This window comes from Salvia splendens, chromosome 4 (assembly GCF_004379255.2).
Source record: "Salvia splendens isolate huo1 chromosome 4, SspV2, whole genome shotgun sequence".
NCBI lineage: Eukaryota > Viridiplantae > Streptophyta > Magnoliopsida > Lamiales > Lamiaceae > Salvia > Salvia splendens.
The window spans coordinates 4,440,484-4,461,938 of record NC_056035.1 but is presented as its reverse complement, the minus strand read 5'-3'; the positions used below and the strand labels follow the sequence as shown (position 1 = coordinate 4,461,938).

At 40.0% G+C, this 21,455-nt stretch overlaps 3 protein-coding genes and 2 pseudogenes across 7 annotated transcripts; 3 read left to right on the top strand and 2 right to left on the bottom strand.

Moving 5' to 3' along the window:
- Positions 1-7,724, top strand: LOC121798006 (DNA-directed RNA polymerase 1B, mitochondrial-like). Its single transcript, XM_042196819.1, has 19 exons — positions 1-927; positions 1,036-1,245; positions 1,399-1,526; positions 1,631-1,697; positions 1,825-1,883; positions 2,903-3,020; positions 3,420-3,533; positions 3,723-3,854; positions 3,942-4,358; positions 4,568-4,618; positions 4,995-5,065; positions 5,398-5,482; positions 5,699-5,851; positions 6,017-6,091; positions 6,181-6,270; positions 6,378-6,425; positions 6,526-6,640; positions 6,723-6,826; positions 6,947-7,724. Exons 1-19 carry the CDS (start codon positions 121-123, stop codon positions 7,055-7,057), a joined length of 2,955 nt encoding a protein of 984 aa, XP_042052753.1. The 5' UTR covers positions 1-120; the 3' UTR covers positions 7,058-7,724.
- Positions 7,725-8,344: 620 nt separating this feature from the next.
- LOC121799116 lies at positions 8,345-12,106 on the top strand (annotated as a pseudogene).
- A 1,325-nt stretch (positions 12,107-13,431) lies between these two features.
- Positions 13,432-14,432, top strand: LOC121798005 (annotated as a pseudogene).
- A 136-nt stretch (positions 14,433-14,568) lies between these two features.
- On the bottom strand, positions 14,569-17,189 carry LOC121798003 (putative pentatricopeptide repeat-containing protein At1g68930). The gene has a single exon (XM_042196813.1). The coding sequence runs from the start codon at positions 17,032-17,034 to the stop codon at positions 14,755-14,757; it is 2,280 nt and encodes a 759-aa protein (XP_042052747.1). The 5' UTR covers positions 17,035-17,189; the 3' UTR covers positions 14,569-14,754.
- A 127-nt stretch (positions 17,190-17,316) lies between these two features.
- LOC121798004 (transcription factor bHLH49-like) lies at positions 17,317-20,888 on the bottom strand. Of its 5 annotated transcripts, none has more exons than XM_042196814.1 (10): positions 20,618-20,886; positions 20,504-20,540; positions 19,162-20,043; positions 18,827-19,054; positions 18,641-18,706; positions 18,490-18,558; positions 18,317-18,388; positions 18,023-18,217; positions 17,853-17,943; positions 17,317-17,776 (listed from the first exon to the last, which is right to left on the bottom strand). In XM_042196814.1, the coding sequence occupies exons 3-10, from the start codon at positions 19,951-19,953 to the stop codon at positions 17,739-17,741; spliced, it is 1,551 nt and encodes a 516-aa protein (XP_042052748.1). In that variant the 5' UTR covers positions 19,954-20,043; positions 20,504-20,540; positions 20,618-20,886; the 3' UTR covers positions 17,317-17,738. The 5 variants fall into 5 exon arrangements, with proteins under 5 accessions (XP_042052748.1, XP_042052749.1, XP_042052750.1 ...); XM_042196815.1 differs by having other exon boundaries at positions 19,162-20,040; XM_042196816.1 differs by lacking the exon at positions 20,504-20,540.
- Between the last annotated feature and the right edge of the window lie 567 nt (positions 20,889-21,455).

Below are 21,455 nucleotides of genomic sequence, written 5' to 3'. Positions count from 1 at the left end.
GTTTAAACTTTAAAGCGGCCATAGCCTCCGGTTTGCCTCTCCTCTGTTGATGTCTCCGCGATCTAAAATGCTCTAATTCCGCCATTTTCTCTTTTGCTCAGTTGGTTCATCCATTGCAATATGTGGAGAAATCTATCCAAACATTCTTCTCTGAGAAGGTTCAAGATTTTAGCAGAATCCAACTCATCAATCACTGCGTTTACCTCAGCTAAATCCTCTCGGAATTCTATCCTTTGTGAGGAGGCCACACATTTCCAGACCCGGCCCGGTGTGAGCACAGGCAGCTCAGAATTTGTTTTTTTCCAAGATACAACCTTGCGACGGAAGCGCGATGTGGGACCTCCTAAACACGGGTTCTCCACTGACCCTTTTAGATTTCCTGTGCACACGAGAGGTTACGCCGCCGCAGCCGAGGCTTTAGTGTCGACGTCCGAAGAAGAGGTTGATGAAATTCAGGAATTGGTGGATGAGCTTAACAAAGAAATCGATGCGAGATGCCCAGAAATGAACCAGGGGCGGAGGCAGCCGCAGAAACTGGTGGGAGGGATGGGGCTGGGGAAGTACAATATTCTTAGGAGGAGGCAGATCAAGACGGAGACGGAGGCATGGGAGGAGGCGGCGAAGGAGTACCAAGAGCTTTTAGTTGACATGTGCGAGCAGAAATTGGCCCCTAATTTGCCTTACATCAAGTCCTTGTTCTTGGGGTGGTTTGAGCCTTTGAGAGATGCGATTGCTGCTGAGCAAGACATGTGCCAGGATGGAAAGAACAGGGCCGCCTATGCACCTTACTTTGATCAGCTGCCTGCAGATATGATGGCAGTTATTACAATGCATAAGTTGATGGCTCTGTTGATGACTGGAGGAGGCAATGGTAGTGCCCGAGTTGTGCAAGCAGCATGTCATATTGGCGAAGCCATCGAACATGAGGTTGGCTTGAGATATCGACGTACAATAGCCATTTCGATTTATTTGGTTTGCACTATATATTTACTCATGCTAGATGATGGTCAATGATCAATGTTTATTTTTGAGCAGGTTAGGATTCATAAGTTTTTGGAGAACTGCAAGAGGAAAAATGCATTAAATAGAACTTGTGATGAGGATCCTGATGCTGGGGCTAAGGAGCAAGACAGACTAAAGAAAAAGGTCCAGCTTTTGATGAAGAAACAAAAGGTACAGCAAGTCAGGAGAATAGTAAGCCGACAAGATGATTTGAAGGCCTGGGGACAGGATGCTCAAGTCAAGGTAGTTGGCATAGTAAAACTCCCCGTTCTCGTGTGTATAGATGCTGCTGTACTATTGCATTTGCGTCTCTATTTGTTTTCCATTTGCCCAAGGTCATTTGACATATCTTTCTTAGAAGTAAGACTGAAGACGCGTCCACGGTATATTTTATAGGTTGGCAGTCGGTTGATTCAGATATTAATGGAAACTGCCTACATACAACCTCCGGTTGATCAGATGGAGGATACCCCTCCTGATGTCCGACCTGCATTTGTGCACACGCTCAAATCAGTTGAGACAGTGTTAGTGCGACTGCATGGTTCATATCTGAGATTTTGAAACAGTATGATTACCTTGTTTTACAAATATAAACTGCTCAGGCTGTTTCCGTGATGAACTTTTATAGGAAAGGCACCCGAAGATATGGGGTGATCGAGTGTGATCCTCTAGTCCGGAAAGGGCTGGAAAAAACTGTAAGCATCAACTTCTTGTAAGCTTTTAGCAGATTTTGGACTTCGTTGATGATCAAAGTGATTTTGCTCTCTTATGAGAAATACCGGATTCTAAGAAAATTTTATATTTCTTCTTTTTTCTATACAGGCAAGGCACATGGTGATTCCATATATGCCAATGTTGGTTCCTCCACTAAATTGGACAGGGTATGCTGCTCCTGGTTTCTCTCGAAATTCGAAAAAGTTTTTACTTTTTATGTTCACTAATTTTGATGAGTGTTCATGCTGTGTTGCCTGGTCATTCTTGGCTTCTTGCTAAATGTTTGTAATACACATGGTTTGCTACAAGCTATTTTCTTTTGGTAATGCCATTGTTTTTTCCCTCTTTATATAATGATCATCTATATTGTTATATCTCCAAGGAAAGTCTGGGATGTTAATCATGTTAATTATACTCCCTCTGACCCATAAAAAAAATCTTCACTTTCCATTTCTGTCCGTTCCATAAAAATATGGGCATTTCCATTTATGGAAAGTTATTCCAACTCATTACCCAAATACATCAATTTATTTGTGTATTAATTCTCGTGTCATTTCAAATGCCCATATTTTTGTGGGACGGAGGGAGTATCTTTTTTATGGTAAAAGAAGTGGAGAAAATTACAAGTATGCTATTATGTAAATTGTTGGGAGTGTCTTTTTGATGGTAAAAGAAGTGAAGAAAATTACAAGCATGCTATTATGTAAATCGTTGAACTAAATAAGTGGGAGGTTGGTTGATTAAGTTGGTTTTGGAAGCAAGATGTGGGCTTGGGGGAATGACTAAAGTATCATAAACTAAGGGAACAAAATGAGCTCAATTGAGGGAAGGTTTGCCAAAATGTACTTATGATTTTTTTTCAGAGCGGTGAATGTGTATCTCTTTTTCGTAATGTAGCCATAGCTTTTGACTTCTTGTAATCCCGGCAGCCACTGGTAGTTTTTACACTACTAAGAAACTTTCTGCTTCAGATCATTGGTGTGTATCTATGTCTAATTTCTTCAAAAGGAGTCTAGCTAGTCCATCAACATAATCCCCTGTACATAGGACATTATAAAATGTAACTTTCGAATGACTTCAACGATGAGAGTGCTTGTGGACATGATTTAGAGTGTGCTGTTATGGTGCATATGTTGTAAGCAAAAGTTGGCCCTACAACTTGGATAATATTCTGAATTGTTGGTAGGTATGAGCGAGGTGCATATCTATTTCTACCATCATATATTATGCGAACACATGGAGCAAAACAACAACGTGAAGCTGTCAAAAGAACTTCAAAGGAACAGTTAGAACCTGTCTATCAGGTGCCACTTTGTACATTCTTCTGCATTATTTCTTGTAAATTTGTAATTTGGATTTGGTGTATTTTCTACTCTCTCCGTCCCATAAAAATATATGCACTTTCTATTTTAATCCGTCCCATAAAAATATGGGCATTTCCATTTATGGAAAGTTATCCCAATTTATTACCCCTATGCATCAAGTTATTTACAACTTATACCACCATTAAAACACTAATAATAATGGGGGTCCCACTATCCACTAACACTAATTTAACTACCCTTCTTATCCTCTCTCTTACTTAACAATTTTGTCTTAATTCCCGTGTCATATCATATGCCCATATTTTTATGGGACGGTTGGAGATTTTTTGTTTTCATCCTCTACTGAGAAGCTTCTAATTTTATTATTATCTTATCCAGGCACTTAACACTCTTGGCAATACTAAGTGGAGAGTGAACAAAAGAATATTGAGTCTTGTGGACAGAATCTGGGCTAATGGAGGTCAGCTTGCTGACTTGGTAGACCGTGAAGATGTAAGTAATGTTTGCATGAAAAAAAAATGATATAATGCATTTTCCTTTCTCATTTAGACCTTGATGTTCTTTGTTGAAAGAGGTTTCTGTTTTCTTTTGGTTTCTATATTCCTCTCTCACACAGTTGACAAAACAATGATATTTTTTGCTTTAAGTTCATTGATGTACCCTCACCTGATGGTTGGCCAGGTCCCTTTACCAGAGGAACCTGATACAGAAGATGAATCAGAACTAAAGAAATGGAGGTGGAAAGTTAAAGCTGTGAAAAAGGAGAACAGTGAAAGGCATTCACAGCGGTGTGATATAGAACTTAAACTTACTGTAAGAAGCTCGTTCTGTTAGTTTGAATGGCACTTAGTAAAATTCTGCAGTATTACATATTAATTAATAACCTTTATGGAAGAGTAGGTGGCTAGAAAAATGAAGGACGAAGAAGGATTTTACTATCCTCACAATCTAGATTTCCGAGGGCGTGCATATCCCATGCATCCGTATCTGAATCATCTTGGTTCTGACCTCTGCCGGGGAATATTAGAATTTGCAGAAGGTCGTCCGCTTGGCAAGTCAGGCTTGCGCTGGTTAAAAATACACCTAGCAAACTTATACGGTGGTGGCGTTGACAAATTACCGTATGAGGGTCGGGTATCATTTACTGAAAACCATCTGGAGGATATATTTGACTCTGCTGATCGGCCCCTTGAAGGGAGACGATGGTGGTTAGATGCAGAGGATCCTTTCCAATGCTTGGCCACTTGCATGAGCCTGTCTGAGGCATTAAGAAGTCCATATCCTGAGACTGCAATCTCACATATGCCTGTCCACCAGGTAATAGATTGTCAAGTCACACTTTTGATAATAGATTAATGGAAATTACTTAGTTACTCTATGGCCAGCATTTAAGTTCCAAAGCTTACTTATTTTTTTCCTGCAAGTTTAATTTTGTTAAAGATTTGTTACCTGCATTCGTTGAGCAAAACTGTTGATTTCATTGTTTGAGCTGAATTTATTTTCCTCTTTCTATTTTCTTTTTCAAGGATGGTTCGTGTAATGGTTTGCAACACTACGCCGCTCTTGGAAGGGATAAGGTAATTAACTACATCACTAATTCGATCCATGTTCTTGTCCTTCACTAAAGTCAGCTAGGAACAAGGACTTCCATCTAGTAACTAAGATTGTGTTTTGAGTTCTTGTTTTCAACCCTCGATACTAGTTATAGTGCATACAGATCTAGTGCCATGTTTCTTAGCACGCCTAATATCCGGAGGTGTCTGTCTTTCAACTAATTAAAATTTGATTGTTTCACATTGATATTGATGTAACATTCTATTTCAAATGGATCGATTTGTGATATTTCTGAAAAATTTAATGTTGCTGTTATGTATGAAGGATGAAATTCAATTAATTTGAGAGTCACACAATGTTTCCTTCCATTTTGACATGAAGTTCATTATATTTATCTAGCTTGGAGCAGCTGCAGTCAATCTTGTTGCTGGAGATAAACCAGCTGATGTTTACTCAGGGATTGCAGCAAGGTAAGCCTTAAAACCATGATGCGCTGTTTTCATTGTGACTTTAAGTACTGACTTCATGCCTGTGTTGCACAAGGGAATATCATAAATGACTTTGATTGTAAGAGTGGATTAATACATACTCAATCACGGCCAAATTCAAGAACTAGGGGCTGCTATACACTCTCTTATTGCAAACATCTATAGCCAAAACTTTAGTGTAATTAATCTTGCTATTTTTTCATTCTGAGCTATGCTCATAGATGACTTCTTTGGAGTAAATGACTTCAATCAACAATAATATAATGTTACTTTGGATCCAATGCTAATTTTTCAGTGCAATATTTGTGATGCAGAGTTCTTGAGATAATGAAGACAGATGCAGCTGGAGACCCTGATATTGATCCCAATGCCAAGCATGCTAGACTGCTAATTGATCAGGTTTATCTATATTTTTTTGTCGTTTATTATGTACAATAAAAGTACAAGTATTTTATTTCAAAATAGAATATAAATTACAGTGTTTATTTTTCCCCAGTTACTCTGGTGTTATGTTCGACATAAATTTCTTTTGGTTTCTGTGAATTTGCAAGATTTCATTTTGACACACTGGCTTTGGTCAATATGCTCATTGAATCTACTCTTAATTTGTCACAGGTGGATAGAAAGTTAGTTAAGCAAACAGTCATGACATCAGTGTATGGTGTCACTTATATTGGTGCCCGTGACCAAATCAAGAGGAGGTTAAAGGAGCGCCATGCTATGGATGATGATGCAGAGTTGTTTGCATGTGCTTGCTATGCTGCAAAAGTTAGTGCTTTCTGCTTCATCTTTCAGACTAATTTTTAAACTCAAACGGTTATGTGCTCCTCAAACAGCTTAGATACTTTTTATGGTGGTACAAATTCCATCGTGCATTTATTCAAATTCCGACTTATAATGGTTTGTGCTAATTTCCTTTGGAACCGTCAACAGACAACCTTAACTGCTTTAGGAGAAATGTTTGAGGCTGCAAGAAGCATAATGGGCTGGCTGGGAGACTGTGCAAAGGTTTGTCCACTGTGTTTTCCGTCTCTCTCTTTAAGCTCGGAGTTTATATTTATATCATTATATGAACCTTGTGTTATGTGTATCTGCAGATTATAGCAACAGAAAATGAACCAGTTCGTTGGACGACACCACTTGGGCTTCCTGTTGTCCAACCTTACCGCAAATTAGGAAAGCACATGGTATCTTTTTTTTATATCCATTGGACCTCTTCTTTCAACACCTGCATCAACTATAATTCAATGCAATAACCATTTCCTTCAAAATATTGATCATTGATTTAATGCAGATTAAGACTTCACTTCAGGTTTTAACTCTTCAACGCGAAACTGACAAGGTAGCTTTACATTTTCTCTTCTTTTTTTCTTCCCCTGTCAAGAAGGGTATATAGTAAGCACAAAAGCATCATAATTTGCATTTTTTGCAATCATTTCTAGGTGATGACCAAGCGACAGAGAACTGCTTTTCCTCCAAATTTTGTGCATTCTCTCGATGGCTCACATATGATGATGACTGCCATTGCTTGCTCTCAGGCAGGCTTAAGTTTTGCAGGTCTGTAAGAACTGACTTTGATTTTCTGGTGGTGATTATTTTCACTGTACCGGTAACATATTAACCCTGTAAATCGAACCAGGAGTGCATGATTCATATTGGACTCATGCTTGTGATGTTGACCAAATGAACAAGATTCTAAGAGAGAAGTTCGTTGAGCTCTACGAGGCACCTATATTGGAGAATGTAAGTTCATTTCACTGTTACATGGTTTCTTCTCGTTTATTGTCCCAATTCTCTATTCTGGTAACTTATTAATAATCATTTATAATTATAAGATCACTGATTGATTCATCTCCCAAACAGCTGTTGGAGAGTTTCGAGAAGTCATTCCCAGACCTAAATTTCCCTTCGTTGCCAGAACGAGGAGACTTTGATCTGAAGGAAGTTCTACACTCCACCTATTTCTTCAACTAGACAATACAGATATTGCTTATCATTCTTTGGGTATCCTATCCCTCTTATCATTTCATTACCATGGACATCCCGATTTTCTTGGATCGTTGCTGCTGCCAGTACCATCGTCTTGATCTGGAAGATCTCCGGATAGCAGGATGCTTGCTATTCCTGCACGCTTCTGACCGCGTTTCTAGGTACTGAGGCGTACAGCTTCGATCAGAATAAGACGAAATCGGATGCTACTACCGTATCATAAACTTATAAGGCACACCACAGCCTTACAAGTTCTGTTTTTGTAGCTGCTCGTAAGAGCAGTGTTGTAGTTTAGTAAGCAATGCTCTTGTACATGGCAAAACCAGTAGTGGAAGCTGAGCTAAATTACTGTATATATGTTTTTAGATTTGATGAAAGCAAAAGATAAATGAGTTTACTAGAGATGGTGGTCAACTCCATAGATACTTTCATAATCATTAGGATCTTATTAATGTATGCTTTTTATAGGAAGAATCTAGACTCTAGACTCTAGGGTTCCCTCGAATAAGCCTGTTGATGGCATCTTCTTGAAGTGACTTGTACTGTAATTATTTGTATTCTTAAACCAAAAACAATGTCTACAATTTATTACTTGTAACAGCAGAACAAAGTATTTTGGTTATAACTGATAAGAGAGTGATTTGTAATCTCAGAGGATTGGATCCAATTTCCAAACTCTATTACCTTCGGAAGAAAAGGGAAGAAGAAAACTACAGTTTGATAAAATAATATCAGTTGACTTAGTGAATGAGTTCTTCCACTCAATTCATTGTATTTAAAACATAATGCAACTTGATGAAAAAAAAGAGGTAAAAGGCAGAAATATCTACTCAATTCATGGTGACTTTTGACACATGGTGTTGAGCTACTAACATTTGATATAATAGAGAGTTGGTGCAAAAGGCTAGGAAGATGAAACCTTGATTAGTTCTAATGTAGACTCTTGACGGCTGACTGAGTTCATCTCCTGACATCCTGTTTCATAAAATAATCAACACTGATAGTATATCATACAAGAATATATAGCATGCTGCATTATTCCTAACAAAATGGAGCTTTCAAGAAATGAAAGTATTTCCAGGGACTGTTTCAATGATCTACATATTACAATTTCCTTTACCAACTGCAGAAATGAGGCACCACTTTCTCATCTTTGAGAGTTGAATTTCTTGCGCTGCTAACAAACATGTCCGACAATAGCTCCAACTGGTCGCATGTATTGCCTCTCTCTCTCTCTCTCTCTCTCGCTCACGCACACAAAACAGTTATTGAACCAGTTGTATCGTACTACAAAATGAAGCAGAAATCGTAAGAACATATAAGAAACTCGATAATGAAAGACTTGCCAATCTTCAGAAAAAAGTCTCGATGTTGAGTATATTTAGATTTTACTTTTGTGTGTGTCTGATAACTCTGATTTCCTCGTTTCTCCAGTCGAGGGAAGAGAGGAGTTCACTGAGCAGCCTTGCTGAGTCCCTGTTGGCAAGTATTGCAGAAATCATGAAGTCAGTGATATACATACAAGTAGAGAAGGAGATTTTCACTGAAATCGGCTGCTACTTTCATCGGGTGTCTGCTATAGTCATTGAGCTTCACATAAACTGGAGTACTCCAACAAATACAACTGAGATCATACAATCTCTCTGCAAAAAGGTGGAGTTGGCCTAGAGCTTTACTGCAAACTTAGGGGAAAATGCACAGATTATAAGACATGCTGAATTAACAAGTGTGGTGAAGCAGCTTGAAGAGTTGTGAGAGGTATAGGGGAAAACCTTAGCCTATAATACCTTTGTCAACATACGGGAACCATGAATATGCGGAATGGGCAGCTAAGGCACTTTCAAAGGAGATGAAGGATGTGTCGTTTGTTGTCAGCCCCGTCTCGTGGCTCAGAGTCGAAAGACCAGCAGCTTCATAGGTTTCCTCCAAGGGAAGAAATGAAACAAGTGGAAACAGATCTGTATTCCATTGATGCTGATGCTTCTGCTATGAATCTTCAGTTATCGGATACGTCACAGTCATATATGAGTGCCAACCAAGACCAGGAAAGATCAATCATTCTGGACAGAAATGATCCCAAAAGTTTGAGTGGTGGCTCCTCATTGAAGGCATTTCCACAGCTGGCTCAGTACATGGAGCCATTATACGACACTTTTTTCTGTCCTCTGACGAAGAAGGTTATGGAAGATCCTGTAACAATTGAAAGTGGAGTGACATATGAGAGAGAGGCGATAACTGAGTGGTTCAACAAATTTGGTGATGGAGCGGAAATTCTGTCCAAAATCAGGAGAAACTCTAAAGAGCAGAAATATCAAAAGCAATGTTGCATTCAAAGCCACGATTGATGAGCGGAAAGAGAGAAATGAAGCTGCAAGAATCAAGGTTGCCCGAGCAGCTCTTTCTTTGGCCAGTACAGAAACCATGGTGCTTGAAGCAATCGATGATCTACAAAGCATATGCAAGAGTAAGCCATACAACAAGGTGCAGGTTCGCAGCATCGGAATGATTCCACTGCTTGCGAAGTTTCTTGAATACAGAAGCAGAGGTGTAAGAAATGTAACGCTGGAGCTACTGAGACAGTTAGCCGAGGATGATGCAGATGGGAAGGTGATTCACTTTAAAAGTTTAATTTCAGTTTCAGCAGCTTCATGCTCTCATTTGATTCATAGTAGTATTTATTTTCTGCAATAGTAAACTCATGCCATATGTAATACATCGTGCTTTTCTGTATAGGATGAAATCGTGAAGACGGTTGATATATCAACAATAATAAAGATGCTGTCAAGTAATCACACACCTGCGAGACATGCATCTGCGTCGCTCCTGCTTGAGCTGTCGAAAAGCCAATCTTCGTGTTATAAGATTGGGACAGTAGCTGGAGGTATTCTGATGCTGATCACTGTCAAATACAGACAATCCTCAGATGCATTTGCTTCAGAAACAGTCGATCAGATCTTGAAGAACTTGGAGATTCTTCCTGGTAATATCAAGATCATGGCAGAAAATGGATATTGGGAGCCATTGCTAGCTCATCTATTCGAAGGTAATAATATTCTTACTGCAGTGTGATAGGTAAAAGAATGATCACTTATATACAAGTAAACGTATAACGATGTTGAATAAACAGGCAGCGAGGAGATGAAAATGGAGATGGCGAGTTATCTTGGGGAGATCGTTATTGGACCTGATAGGATGGCGTTTGTAGCAGAGACGGCTTCTCCAGCTCTGATCCAAATGGTGCAAAGTGGAAATTCTCTGACCAGAAATGCAGCATTCAAGGCCTTGAAGCAGATATCTTGTTACCATCCGAATGCAGGGATACTCGTTGAAGCTGGCATAATGCAGACTATGGTTGACGAGATGTTCACAAGAATGGCCCACAGCGAACCAATGAATTCAAAATCTGAGGCAGCTATAATACTTGCTAACATACTCGAGTCTGGTCTGGAGCTCGAGAATTTCCCAGTCAGCACGCAAGGCCACACGATGTCATCAGACTACATAGTATACAACGTTATCTATAGAATCAAGAGCATAAGCCCTGATGACCTGAACATCAACTTCATCGGAATCCTGCTGTGCTTGATCAAGTTCCCTAAGGCATCAGCTACCATTGTTTCAATTGTCAAGGAAACAGAAGCCAGTTAAAATTTGATCGAACTCATCAATACTACAAATGAAGAACTTGGTGTAGCATCAATCAAGCTACTCATCGCGCTCTCAGCTTTCATGGGACACACATTGTCAGACAGACTCTGCAGAACTCAAGGACAACCTGAGAAGTTAATCAAGAATCCATCCGAAATTAGTAGGATCACAGAATTACATGCTGTTTCAGCTAATCTTTTGGCGAAGCTTCCTCATCAAAACCTGACGCTCAACCTCGCCTTGGTTAACAGCAACACTGTTCCTACAGTCATAAAAAGCCTCAATCAGATACAGAGGAGCGGGACAAGGTCAAGCAGACATGCAAGTTCTTATTTTGAAGGGTTGGTGGGCATTCTTGTCAGATTGACAACGACATTGTATGACCATCAAATCTTGCTAACAGCAAGAACCTACAACTTGGTCGAAGTTCTGACAGAGATCTTAACCCGAGCATTCACAGATGAGGTACAGAAGCTATCTGCAATAGGGCTGGAGAATCTTTCAAGACAATCCATCACTCTATCAAGGCCACCAGAGAGGAAGAAAACCAAGATTTTAAAACTCTTCATTTTCCAAAAATGCGTATCAATTAATCTGTCCAAAGTGAAAGGGAAAGGAGAAGAGTTCTCACTTTGCCCCATCCATGGAGGGGTTTGCTCTTCTCAGGAAACGTTCTGCCTCCTTGATGCAGAGGCTGTGGAGAGACTGCTGGCTTGTTTGGACCACGAGAATGTGGAGGTGATCGAGGAAGCACTATCTGCACTTTCCTCATTGCTAGATGACAAAGTTAATGTGGACAACAGCATAAGCTTGTTGTCTGAAAGACATGCTCTCTCGTATGTGCTGGATGTCATGAAGGAGCACAAAGAAGAATCAGTATTGCAGAAAGCATTTTGGGTGATAGAGAGATTCTTGGAAAAAGGTGGAGATGTGTCGGTTTCAAATGTATCACAGGGCAGACTGTTTCCTGCTACATTGGTGAGTTCATTGCATCACGGAGATGAATACACCAGGCAGATGGCAGAGAAAATTTTGAGGCATTTGAACAAAATGCCTAATGTATCAAATACCATGAGCTTTAACATGTAAAACCTATCCATTTTTCAAGAAATATGTCTGTATACAGTTTTCAGCAAAACCACTGAATTTCCAAAAACAAGGTTCTGAACTTCCTAGTTCTTACTGTAATTAGTCCGAATTCACCCCTTCATTAACATCTTTATCCCGTGTGCCATTTAATCTTCTTATAGATTCTGTTTCTTAAAGTTTTAAAAAATTATTGTTCGAAGTCATATTAGTCAAATCTAACAGACAAACCTCCCTCACATATGCAACCATGTAGTTGTAAAAACAAAACAAGGGATACGCCTTATGTTGTACTATTTGCATGAGAAATGTTTTTATTATGCGTCTGATAAAGTTGAATTTTGTTGGTTTACCATGATGATGGGAGTACATTAGAGCTCAGGAATTTCAATGTGGAGTTGGTTTGGCCGGCAAAGCCGAAAGGATCTCTCATTCAAATATTGTAAATGTTGATAAAAATAATTTCTTCGGACATTTGAAAGAAAATACCTACTTTCTATGGAACAAGAAAATCTTGTTTCAAAAAAACTATAAATAAAATAAAAATAAGTTTAACTGAACTCAACAGGGGGGAGTGCAACAAATGTCATACATATAATTCTTATGTTGACATCATCTAATGAGATGCAACTCAGAAACTTATAAAGGGTGACTGGGAGAAATGTACTAACTTAAACAACAAAATATGTCTTCTTTCTCAATAGAAGATTTTGTTGGGAAGGGATTTCTAAAAGAATTGTTGCCAAGGCTGCTAGATGAAGGCTGGGACGATGTACCTACTTTGAAGGTAATGAATTCGGAAGACATGGATGATATCGGCCTGACTCGACAGCAGAAGGTTGGTTTCTCTATCAAAATATATTCTATCCATTCTCATGCTATTCAGTTTTGAATTAACTGTGCTAACAACTTCAATCTACCCTGCTCAAGGATGCAATTGAAATTAGGTCATACCTGCATGACCGGACGCTGATGCAGTACGGGGATCAGTTAGAGGCCTCTAGGAAGAGTTAGCATGAGCTTCTTGGCTTGAGTAATGAAGATCTTGCTTCTCAATTTGGAATGAAACGAGGTCATATTGCTCGTTTCATGAACAGAAGCACTGCGTGCTCACCGGATCCATTGCCAGCATCGTATACCCTCCCAGCAAGGAGGCGAAACAGCTTGCCATCCAGAAATAGTAGCATACATAAGAGTCTGCGAACTCCAATAAACTTGTTACGCTGAGATCGTCTGGAAGAAGCAGTTCTGGTTCTGATTTTACCGTGGAACAGTCCATGGCGAGCTTTAAAATCAAGGATGGATGTCTTCAAGGGGATTGTTGCAGCAATGCCGGCAGAGCCTAGGGTGTGTGGCTGTGTGGAACCTCCCCCAGTAGTCGAGAACGTAGCTCCTTACTCCACGATAGAGAATATCTCCGTCCAGAAACTAACTCCAGAATACAAGATTGGAATGGAGCGGTTGATCAAGTCAAAGACACCACCGATGAAGGCTTCAGAGCTGTGGCGAGAGAAACCGGCTCTCTTTGTCTGCATTCGTAGGCCTGGGTTCGATTTCATTCAAATAAGCGCTAAAGTGCAAGTCATAAATTATAACTAACCCGTATCTATAAAATCAGGTGCATCATGTGCCGAGCTGAAGCGCATCAACTCTACTCCAAGAAACCTATATTTGATGCTCTTGGAGTTCAACTGTTTGCAGTTCTTCATGAGCACATAGACTCAGAGGTTCAATATCTCCCTCGGATTATTATGCATAATGAGAAATGACTAAACGATGTTTAATAAAATAAGTTGAATGGTTTCAGATAAAAGATTTCTGGCCGCGATACTGGGGTGGTGTTGTGCTCTATGACAGGGGACAGGAGTTCTTCAAGGCTCTTGGTGGAGGGAAGCTGCTCAAAGAAAAGTTCAGATCTGGTTTCCTACTCAATCCTAGAGCGATCGCAAACTACAGGAGAGCAAAGGCTTCCGGCATGCAAAATAATTTCAAGGGTGAAGGTGAGATCAAGGGTGGACTCTCTTCATAGTAGGCAAAGGTAAAAGTGGAATCGCTTACCAATTCATCGAGAGGAACTTTGGCGACTGGGCACCACCTCCTGAAGTCATAGACTTCTGCACTCGTATTCAGGTAATCTCGCTTTACACATCTTTCTAGTCCATCAACATTGATCCTGGTTTTGCACAAACACTCATCATCATGAGCTGATTTAAGCAGAGCAACCAGTTAGCCTCAACGAAAACAAGGAAAGAAGAATCAAAAGAATGAAGTGAACGAACCAGAGTACATCTCGTATCAGCTTCCACATCTGTCCTTCATCAAGTTTCAGTTTCAAGATCTCTGAGATTTAATACAACTATCTTGTAGTTTGCTTTCAGTATGATTTTCTTTGACATAAATTCAATTTCCTTATTATTTTAAGCAGTTCAAGCATGGAAAATCATACGAGCAACTCATTACTTGATCTTAACTCACTCGAGATCCAGTCCTGAACTTTGCAACTGCTATCATAAATTAGAACTAAAGTAAAAATAATAATTGCTGTTAATTCAACGTGTTATTTCATACTATTAACAACGAATGAACTGGGTGTTCTATCTTGCGAATCATAGAAGTATATATGTAGATTCGAATGGTCCTGAAAAATTCAATATCAAGCACAAAAGGTATATATAGAATACACAAAATATTCACTATAATCAGCTGCACTGGAGTTGCTTGATATCATATCAGTAACCAATTACAAAAGGCCTCAAAAATCATAGAGAAATAAATGTCAGAATCAATGCATTATTCTCCAAAGGAGATGAAGTTTGAATCTGTAACAAAATGTGATGCTGTATTAAAATTCTGTATTTCAGAATCTGTATGATACTGATACATTACCTTCAGCCATCCAGGAACAAATTTGGAGGCTTACGGCATCACTTTAGCCCGATCGCGATCCACTACCAAAAGTCTCCACAAGAACATTCCCCATTTTTGAATAAATGGAACCGGACAGCATCTCTAACGAGAATCTCTCGTTGTGTGATCTTTGAAATTATTTTGGTTGCATTATGGCAATCATCACAAACACGGAGGTTTTTCACCACTTTTATCTGCAACTCGGGAGGAACGAAAATCAAGCCAAACGCAATCGCTAGCCTTTCACTATGATGGTTCAGCATCCTCAGTTTCTCCGACTCCTGAACATCGTGCAGAACAGATTTCACATCAGGCACATATCCACCCTCTCTCATTTTATCACCAAGTCTCTCCAACTCCCGATATATCTGATCAGAAAACGGGCTTGAATTGTCATCAGCAGTGAAAATGTGCACTCTGTTCTTATACTTGATCCAACTACATCCCGGCTCTTTCCTGACTCCCTTCTCTTTCATTCCTTTTCTCAACTGAGCTACCTCGTCCCATTTCCCTTTAGCAGCGTAGATGCTGACAAGCAACACATGGCCAGCAGAGTTTTGTGGATCCAATTCTTGAAGAGATTCTGCAGCCCATTTACCTATTTCCATGTTACCACGGTTTCTGCACGAGCTCAGCAGCGTAGACCAACCAATTGTATCAGGACGGAAAGGCATTTCAAGTATGAATTTTTTCGCTTCTTCCAACTGCCCAGCTCTACTAAACAGATCAATCATGCAAGTATAGTGATCAAGAACTGGCCTAATCCCATATTTATCCACCATTAAAGCGAAATAATGGCGGCCTTTGTCCACGAAGCCAGCCCTGCTGCAGGCCGAGATAACCCCAACAAAGGTAACTCCATCTGGCTGGAGACCACGAACCAACATTTCCTCGAATAAACTGATAGTTTCATTAGCATTTCCAAACTGGGCATAGCATGAAATCAATGCAGTCCAAGTCACTTGATCCTTCACTCTGATCTCATTGAACAACTGATGTGACTCCTTGATGTTGCCGCATTTACCATACATGGTTACAAGTGCATTTGAGACGGTAATGAAGGCAATCAAACCGGATGCCAATGCTTGACCGTGAAACTGAGCTCCCTCTTCGATGCTAGCCAGATTTGCACAGGAGCTTATCACACTGCCTAAAGTGAAATAATCCGGCTCAACTCCGTTTCTCTGCATCTCACATAATATCCTAACAGCTTCCTCGCTGTATCCGTTCTGACTGTAACCTACTAACATGGCAGTCCACGACACAATATTCTTGTACGACATTTTCCTGAAAACCCTCTCAGCATTCTTGATGTCACCACACTTTGAGTACATATCGACAAGTGCACTCGGCACAAAAACATTGTCCATATAATCAGTTCTAGTCAGATAAGCATGAATCTGTTTCCCTTCTTGCAATGCAGAAAGACCTCCACAAGCAGTCAAGACACTTCCAAAAGTAAATTGATCCATATTCATTGCATTCATTCTCATCCCTTGTAACAGCTCCAGTGCCTCTCTATACATTGCATTCTGTGTTAGCCCGGTGATCATGGTCGTCCAAGAAATCGAGTCCTTCTCAGTCATACTTCCAAACAAACTGTATGCTTCCTGCATCATCCCACACCCCAGAAAGCCCATAAGCATCGTGTTGTTAACAACCAAATTCCTCTCCAGCAACTCATTAAACACACGCTCCGCCTCACTTATCAATCCGCATTTCGCATACATATCAACTAAAGGACTCCCCACAAAAACATAAGACTCGAATCCGAGCTTTACTACTTGGGCATGAATCACCTCTCCCAAATCCACCCAACCCTTTTTCGACAGCATTATTATAACCGTGGAGAGCGTGATCCTGTTCAAACTCTCCAACCCCTGCCTCAACATCGATTTGTAAGCCTCCAACGCCTTCTCGATCAACCCGCATTTTATATAACCCGATATAACCAAATTCCACGACACCCCATCTTTACGTGGGATCAAATTAAACATCTTCTCCATATTCACAACGTCCCCCTGCTTTGAGTAAACTGATAGAACAGAGTTCCAAGAGAAATGGTTTGGTCTGCGCATTTGATCGAACACTTGGCGTGCATAGGCGATGTTGCCCAGCTTGCTGTACCCATTGATGAGATTGTTTAGCAAGAACGGCTCCGGGTCCACAAGGTTCTTGATGATGTGTGCATGGAGCTGTTTCACTTGCCGTATGCTGTAGGCTTCGCAGCATAGCTTCAGCCGCGAAACATAGTAATCGGAAACCTTCGATGCGGCATTGTCCATGATATGCCTCGGCAGAAACGGTGTGTTCCCTCTCATAGCTTCCGACTTAATGATGCTTTAATTTTATTCTGCTTTGGTTTTACCATTTATCCAAAAACCTAATTCCTATCAGATTTTCCCCAATTTTGAAAAGGACACTCAACCTCCTGCTAAAGGTTCTGTAAATATTACAACGCGTGTGATTGTTTCTAAACATTTGTAGAAAATCCAGAGAGGGGTGGATTCACTTTGCCCTAATTTTTTGCTTTATATTTGATCAAGCACTATTAATGAACAGATTCATATGCAACCTGGAAAACGAAAACGAAAACGAAAACGAAAACGAAAACAAATTTTTTATGCTACGAATTTGAGGCACCCATTTAACAAGGCCAAATCTTTCTGATCATAACACATCTGAGCAAAGACAACATTTTTATACTTGATTTTTATGAATATCATCTGCAGAAATCTCTCCCATCATAACTCAAGAATGTACAATTCTCATTTGTCGACATAATGGAGCTGGAGATGGCGGCTCTGAAGTAGAACTGCTTGAATACTACGCAGTCGTTTGTTGCTATGCCTTTTCGCCCAGAGAGTTCCAACTCCAGAATCCAGTATATGCAAGTTTTCAATTGCCAGACAAGGATAAGTATGTATTAGTGAGAATCCTAATCTGCCTGAGCTCAGGAATACATTCAATTGCTTCGTTCTAGGTCATCCAGTCGAAGATATTAGATTACAGGGATTGAGATTGGTCAGGGCTCGGCTTTCATGTGTCCTGGTGGCAGAGAGTCTGAAAGGAAAGGAAGCCGTCAAGAACTGAGATCATCAAGCTAGATTTTGAAATGGTGATTTTGATTGTTATTTACCGCTTAAATCCTGGCTACTGGTAGGAGCATTCGAGGTGAAGCCCATGTGCACGACATTGTGAAGTTCATCCTCCCAGTTGGATACCTGAGGCTGATGAATTCAGTTGGAAATCTTCAATTAGGAGAAGATGTCAATGGAAATCTACTTAATAGATTGATGAAATGTTTACTTGAGAAGAAGGTTCTTTGAATCCTGCGCAGACGGAAGGTGATTGGAGATTGATTGGTCTTCGAAGAGCTTCAGATGAGTTACTTGGAATACATGTCTGGATTAGTCCCGGTTGTGGCGGATGAATTGGAGGAAACGGCATAGTCATATCTGGCAATAATCCTAGTGACGACATACCACCTCTAGATTGTAGCATCTGTCGTCAATTTGTCACTTTTTTCAGATAAACTAGGAACTAACTACACGAGTGCTCCAACATTATAATGATTTGGGTGTAGGAGGTGTGCAATCTTACATCTTTAGTTAGGAACCCTTCAATGTTGAACTCCAAACGAGGATTTACAGTTGCGAGCTTCATTGATAGGAACTGTTCAACACAAGTGCATCAATTCTCATGATAAACTCCACAAATCACTAATGTCTTGTATAATTAACTAACCATTGAAAAATTAGGCGAACTTACCATACCTCAACCTGCCGTTGTAGTGATTGCACATAGTTGATGATTTCATCGAGCATTACAGCTTTTCCGGTGACCTTATACACGAAACAAAAAAGAAATCAGTAATGAACGATGAATTTCTGTGCTAATTTTGACCCTTAATTAACAATACAATACCTTGCTGCAACCAGGCACAAGATCCTGAAGGAATTTCATCCTTTCACTGATCTTCTCCCTTCTCACCTGCATATCAACAGTTCATTTATCGAGTTTCAATTCAAGAAACAAATTGTAGGTCACAGTAATCATGGAAGATTGTCACATTTCAGGTGTTGAGCAAAGAACTGATCACAAGATTGTTACCCTCTCAGCAAGACTGTGGCTGTTCGTCGCCTGACCTCTCCGTGCTCTAACATGTATGTAATCTTCCTTAGGCGGATCCGAGCCTTGAGATCCCTGCTTCCCGTTCGTGCCACCAGGATTGCTGTTTGATGTCATGGTTTGATCACCTTTTTGTTTCATCACCGCAGTGTCCTTTGTTGTATCAGCTGACCGTGTTTGAGTTCCATTATTCTCATCATTCTGAGCATTCTGGCAAGGCAAACACAACTGAATCAAATTACTAAAGACTAGCTAGCTGCACACAATTTTGTCGCAGTGTGGAAATGAAATACTAACAAACAGAACAAGATCAAAACCTGCCCCCCTCCTCTCTTCCTCTTCTTAGGGCCAAGCCCTTTACCGGGAGACTCCCCTGTCATGCAGGCCACCTTCTCTTGAGGGCCACGGCCGCTACACTCAGCCTCATCAGAATCATTACCTGACACCCCAACTCCCTGTTTGGCCTCATCATGTAAACTTTCGCTCCTCTTCTCATTCTTGAAAGGGCTCCCTTCAGCCCCCGGCTTGCCCAGAAACAGACCACCCTCTTTGGACAACTCGACCATGTTCATTTCATGCCTCTGCGAGTGAGCCACACCCAACCCCCGAGAGAACGGATTCAGCGGGTCAGGAACAGCAAACGGGTTCATCATTTCACCAAAATTCCCTCCACTGAAGCACGAAAATCTCGCTGCCCTCTCGATGAAACCAGAATCAGCCGGAAAGTTAGGCAGCATACCCGAAACAGGTGGCATGAACACACCCCCTCGCAGCATTGCACTTGGGTTCCAACCCAAATCAGCCCTCGCGGAACCAAGGTTACTAGAAGTGCTAACATCATTCTGCACATTCACATCACAATACCCCAAAGTCTGCCCGTTAATCGAATGGTCCCAAACAGTAGGGCAAAATGAATCGACCATCGAGGGTGAGGAGCAAGCAGAGGACTCCACCATTGAATTGCAGACGGACATCATCCCAATAGACGTGTTAGTTAAATTATTTCCATTAACTTGCCACTCTGGAGCCATATTAGGAGTGTGATAGTTTAAAAAATCATCATTTGCATTAGAAGGCTCAACACTAGCATCTTTTCCAACAACATCCATAGATAGAGGTAGAGAGAGAGAGAGAGAGAGAGAGGAGAAGAAATCACCAAGCAAAGGACTAATTACACTCCTTCAAAGAATCACAACCTGCTGGTAACAAGCAAAATGAAACCCAAATTAGAAGTGCCCTAAATTATCAACCCTAATGATCAACAAATTCCAAGAATTCTCACAAAAACCATTCAAGAAATTATTGTGATACTCGATAAAAGAGCCCGGCTAGAACACCAAAACCATACAGTCAAAATAGTCTATCAGAAACAGCTGGGCAGATTAGGGATTAAATATCTCTCTCCAAGTTCTATGACTCGTGAATTGAAGAGAAGAGAAACAAAACACCACACAGAGCCAAAAACATGTAACGGAATGCCACAACTACACCACTGAAAACTACTGTTCCCAAAGCTATTTCTCTCTGAAATTAAAGCACCAAAAACCCCATTAATGCAGAGAGGGAAAAACATAGCTATGCTCAATTAAAGAGCTCAAAGACATTAAATTGAAACTCAGTCAATAGAAACAGAGACATTAAATTGAGCATCATAAATACCAGTAGGCACCCCCATTTACTCGTTCAAAAACAAACCCTATGGAGAAAAGGGAATTCCAGTGAGTACTCTGGTGAGGCAGAACTTAAAAGGGAACGAAAGAAAAGAAAAGATACAATTTTGAGATTGTGGGCTGCCTTTAAGAGCTTCTGTACTGTTTTTAAGCAGCCCTTCCAGAATTCTTTTTTTTCTTCAAAATTTGAATTGGTGGCCTTATTTTCGTTCAAAGCTGAGACTGTTTATGTACTGTGCACAGTGACCTGAGCATTCAAGAAAACAATAAAGAGGAGAGAGAAAGAGGGGAAACAAGATCAGGGAGTGCAGAGAGAGAGAGGGGAAGCAAAATAAATGGGTGATTTGAATGAAATGAAAAGGATAACTTATTAGGAAAGATGCTGCATTTATACCCACGCCTTGCATAAAAAACAGAGCTCTTCATGCTTCAAAACAAATCAAAATGAGAAAATAAAATTCTTCTTCATAATTATTTTAGTAAACCACCGCCACAGCTGTTAGTTAAATTTCTATTTAATTATTACTCCGTGTATTTTTAATTATATAGTTAGTTATTTTAATTTATTACAAATTATTTTAACTCTTAAATTTCTTCAAGATCGGATCAATTGCAATGTCTATCAAGAACTGAACATAAATAGGCGTATCATTCTACCGATTTATTTCCAATTTCAACATTTTTGGAAGAGTAAATCGATAGTTGACCGTTAATTTTAACCCAAAATCAAGAAAATATAGAAAATTGAGAAAAACTGTTAAAAAAAACAAAACAACGAGAGCAAGTTTTAAACTGGCCGCCTATTAATTTAGCATGCCCGTTAAAGAGGAATTTTAAATTTTTTTTTTAAATCGAAATCAGTGATTCTTAGCCAACCCTATTCATATTTCAAAGTAAAAAATAGTCTTTCCTTTTTCTTTGACTTGGAAATAATAAAATGG

Excerpts from the sequence above, each read along its gene's own strand:
- LOC121798006 (XM_042196819.1), top strand. The coding sequence starts at position 121 with ATGTGGAGAAATCTATCCAAACATTCTTCTCTGAGAAGGTTCAAGATT. Across the intron at positions 4,359-4,567 it reads CACATATGCCTGTCCACCAG|GATGGTTCGTGTAATGGTTT; the intron begins GTAATAGATTGT and ends TTCTTTTTCAAG. Across the intron at positions 6,092-6,180 it reads GGCTGGGAGACTGTGCAAAG|ATTATAGCAACAGAAAATGA; the intron begins GTTTGTCCACTG and ends GTGTATCTGCAG.
- LOC121798003 (XM_042196813.1), bottom strand. The coding sequence starts at position 17,034 with ATGAGAGGGAACACACCGTTTCTGCCGAGGCATATCATGGACAATGCC.
- LOC121798004 (XM_042196814.1), bottom strand. The coding sequence starts at position 19,953 with ATGGATGTTGTTGGAAAAGATGCTAGTGTTGAGCCTTCTAATGCAAAT. Across the intron at positions 18,707-18,826 it reads GCCACAGTCTTGCTGAGAGG|GTGAGAAGGGAGAAGATCAG; the intron begins GTAACAATCTTG and ends GTTGATATGCAG. Across the intron at positions 18,218-18,316 it reads AAGGGTTCCTAACTAAAGAT|ATGCTACAATCTAGAGGTGG; the intron begins GTAAGATTGCAC and ends AATTGACGACAG.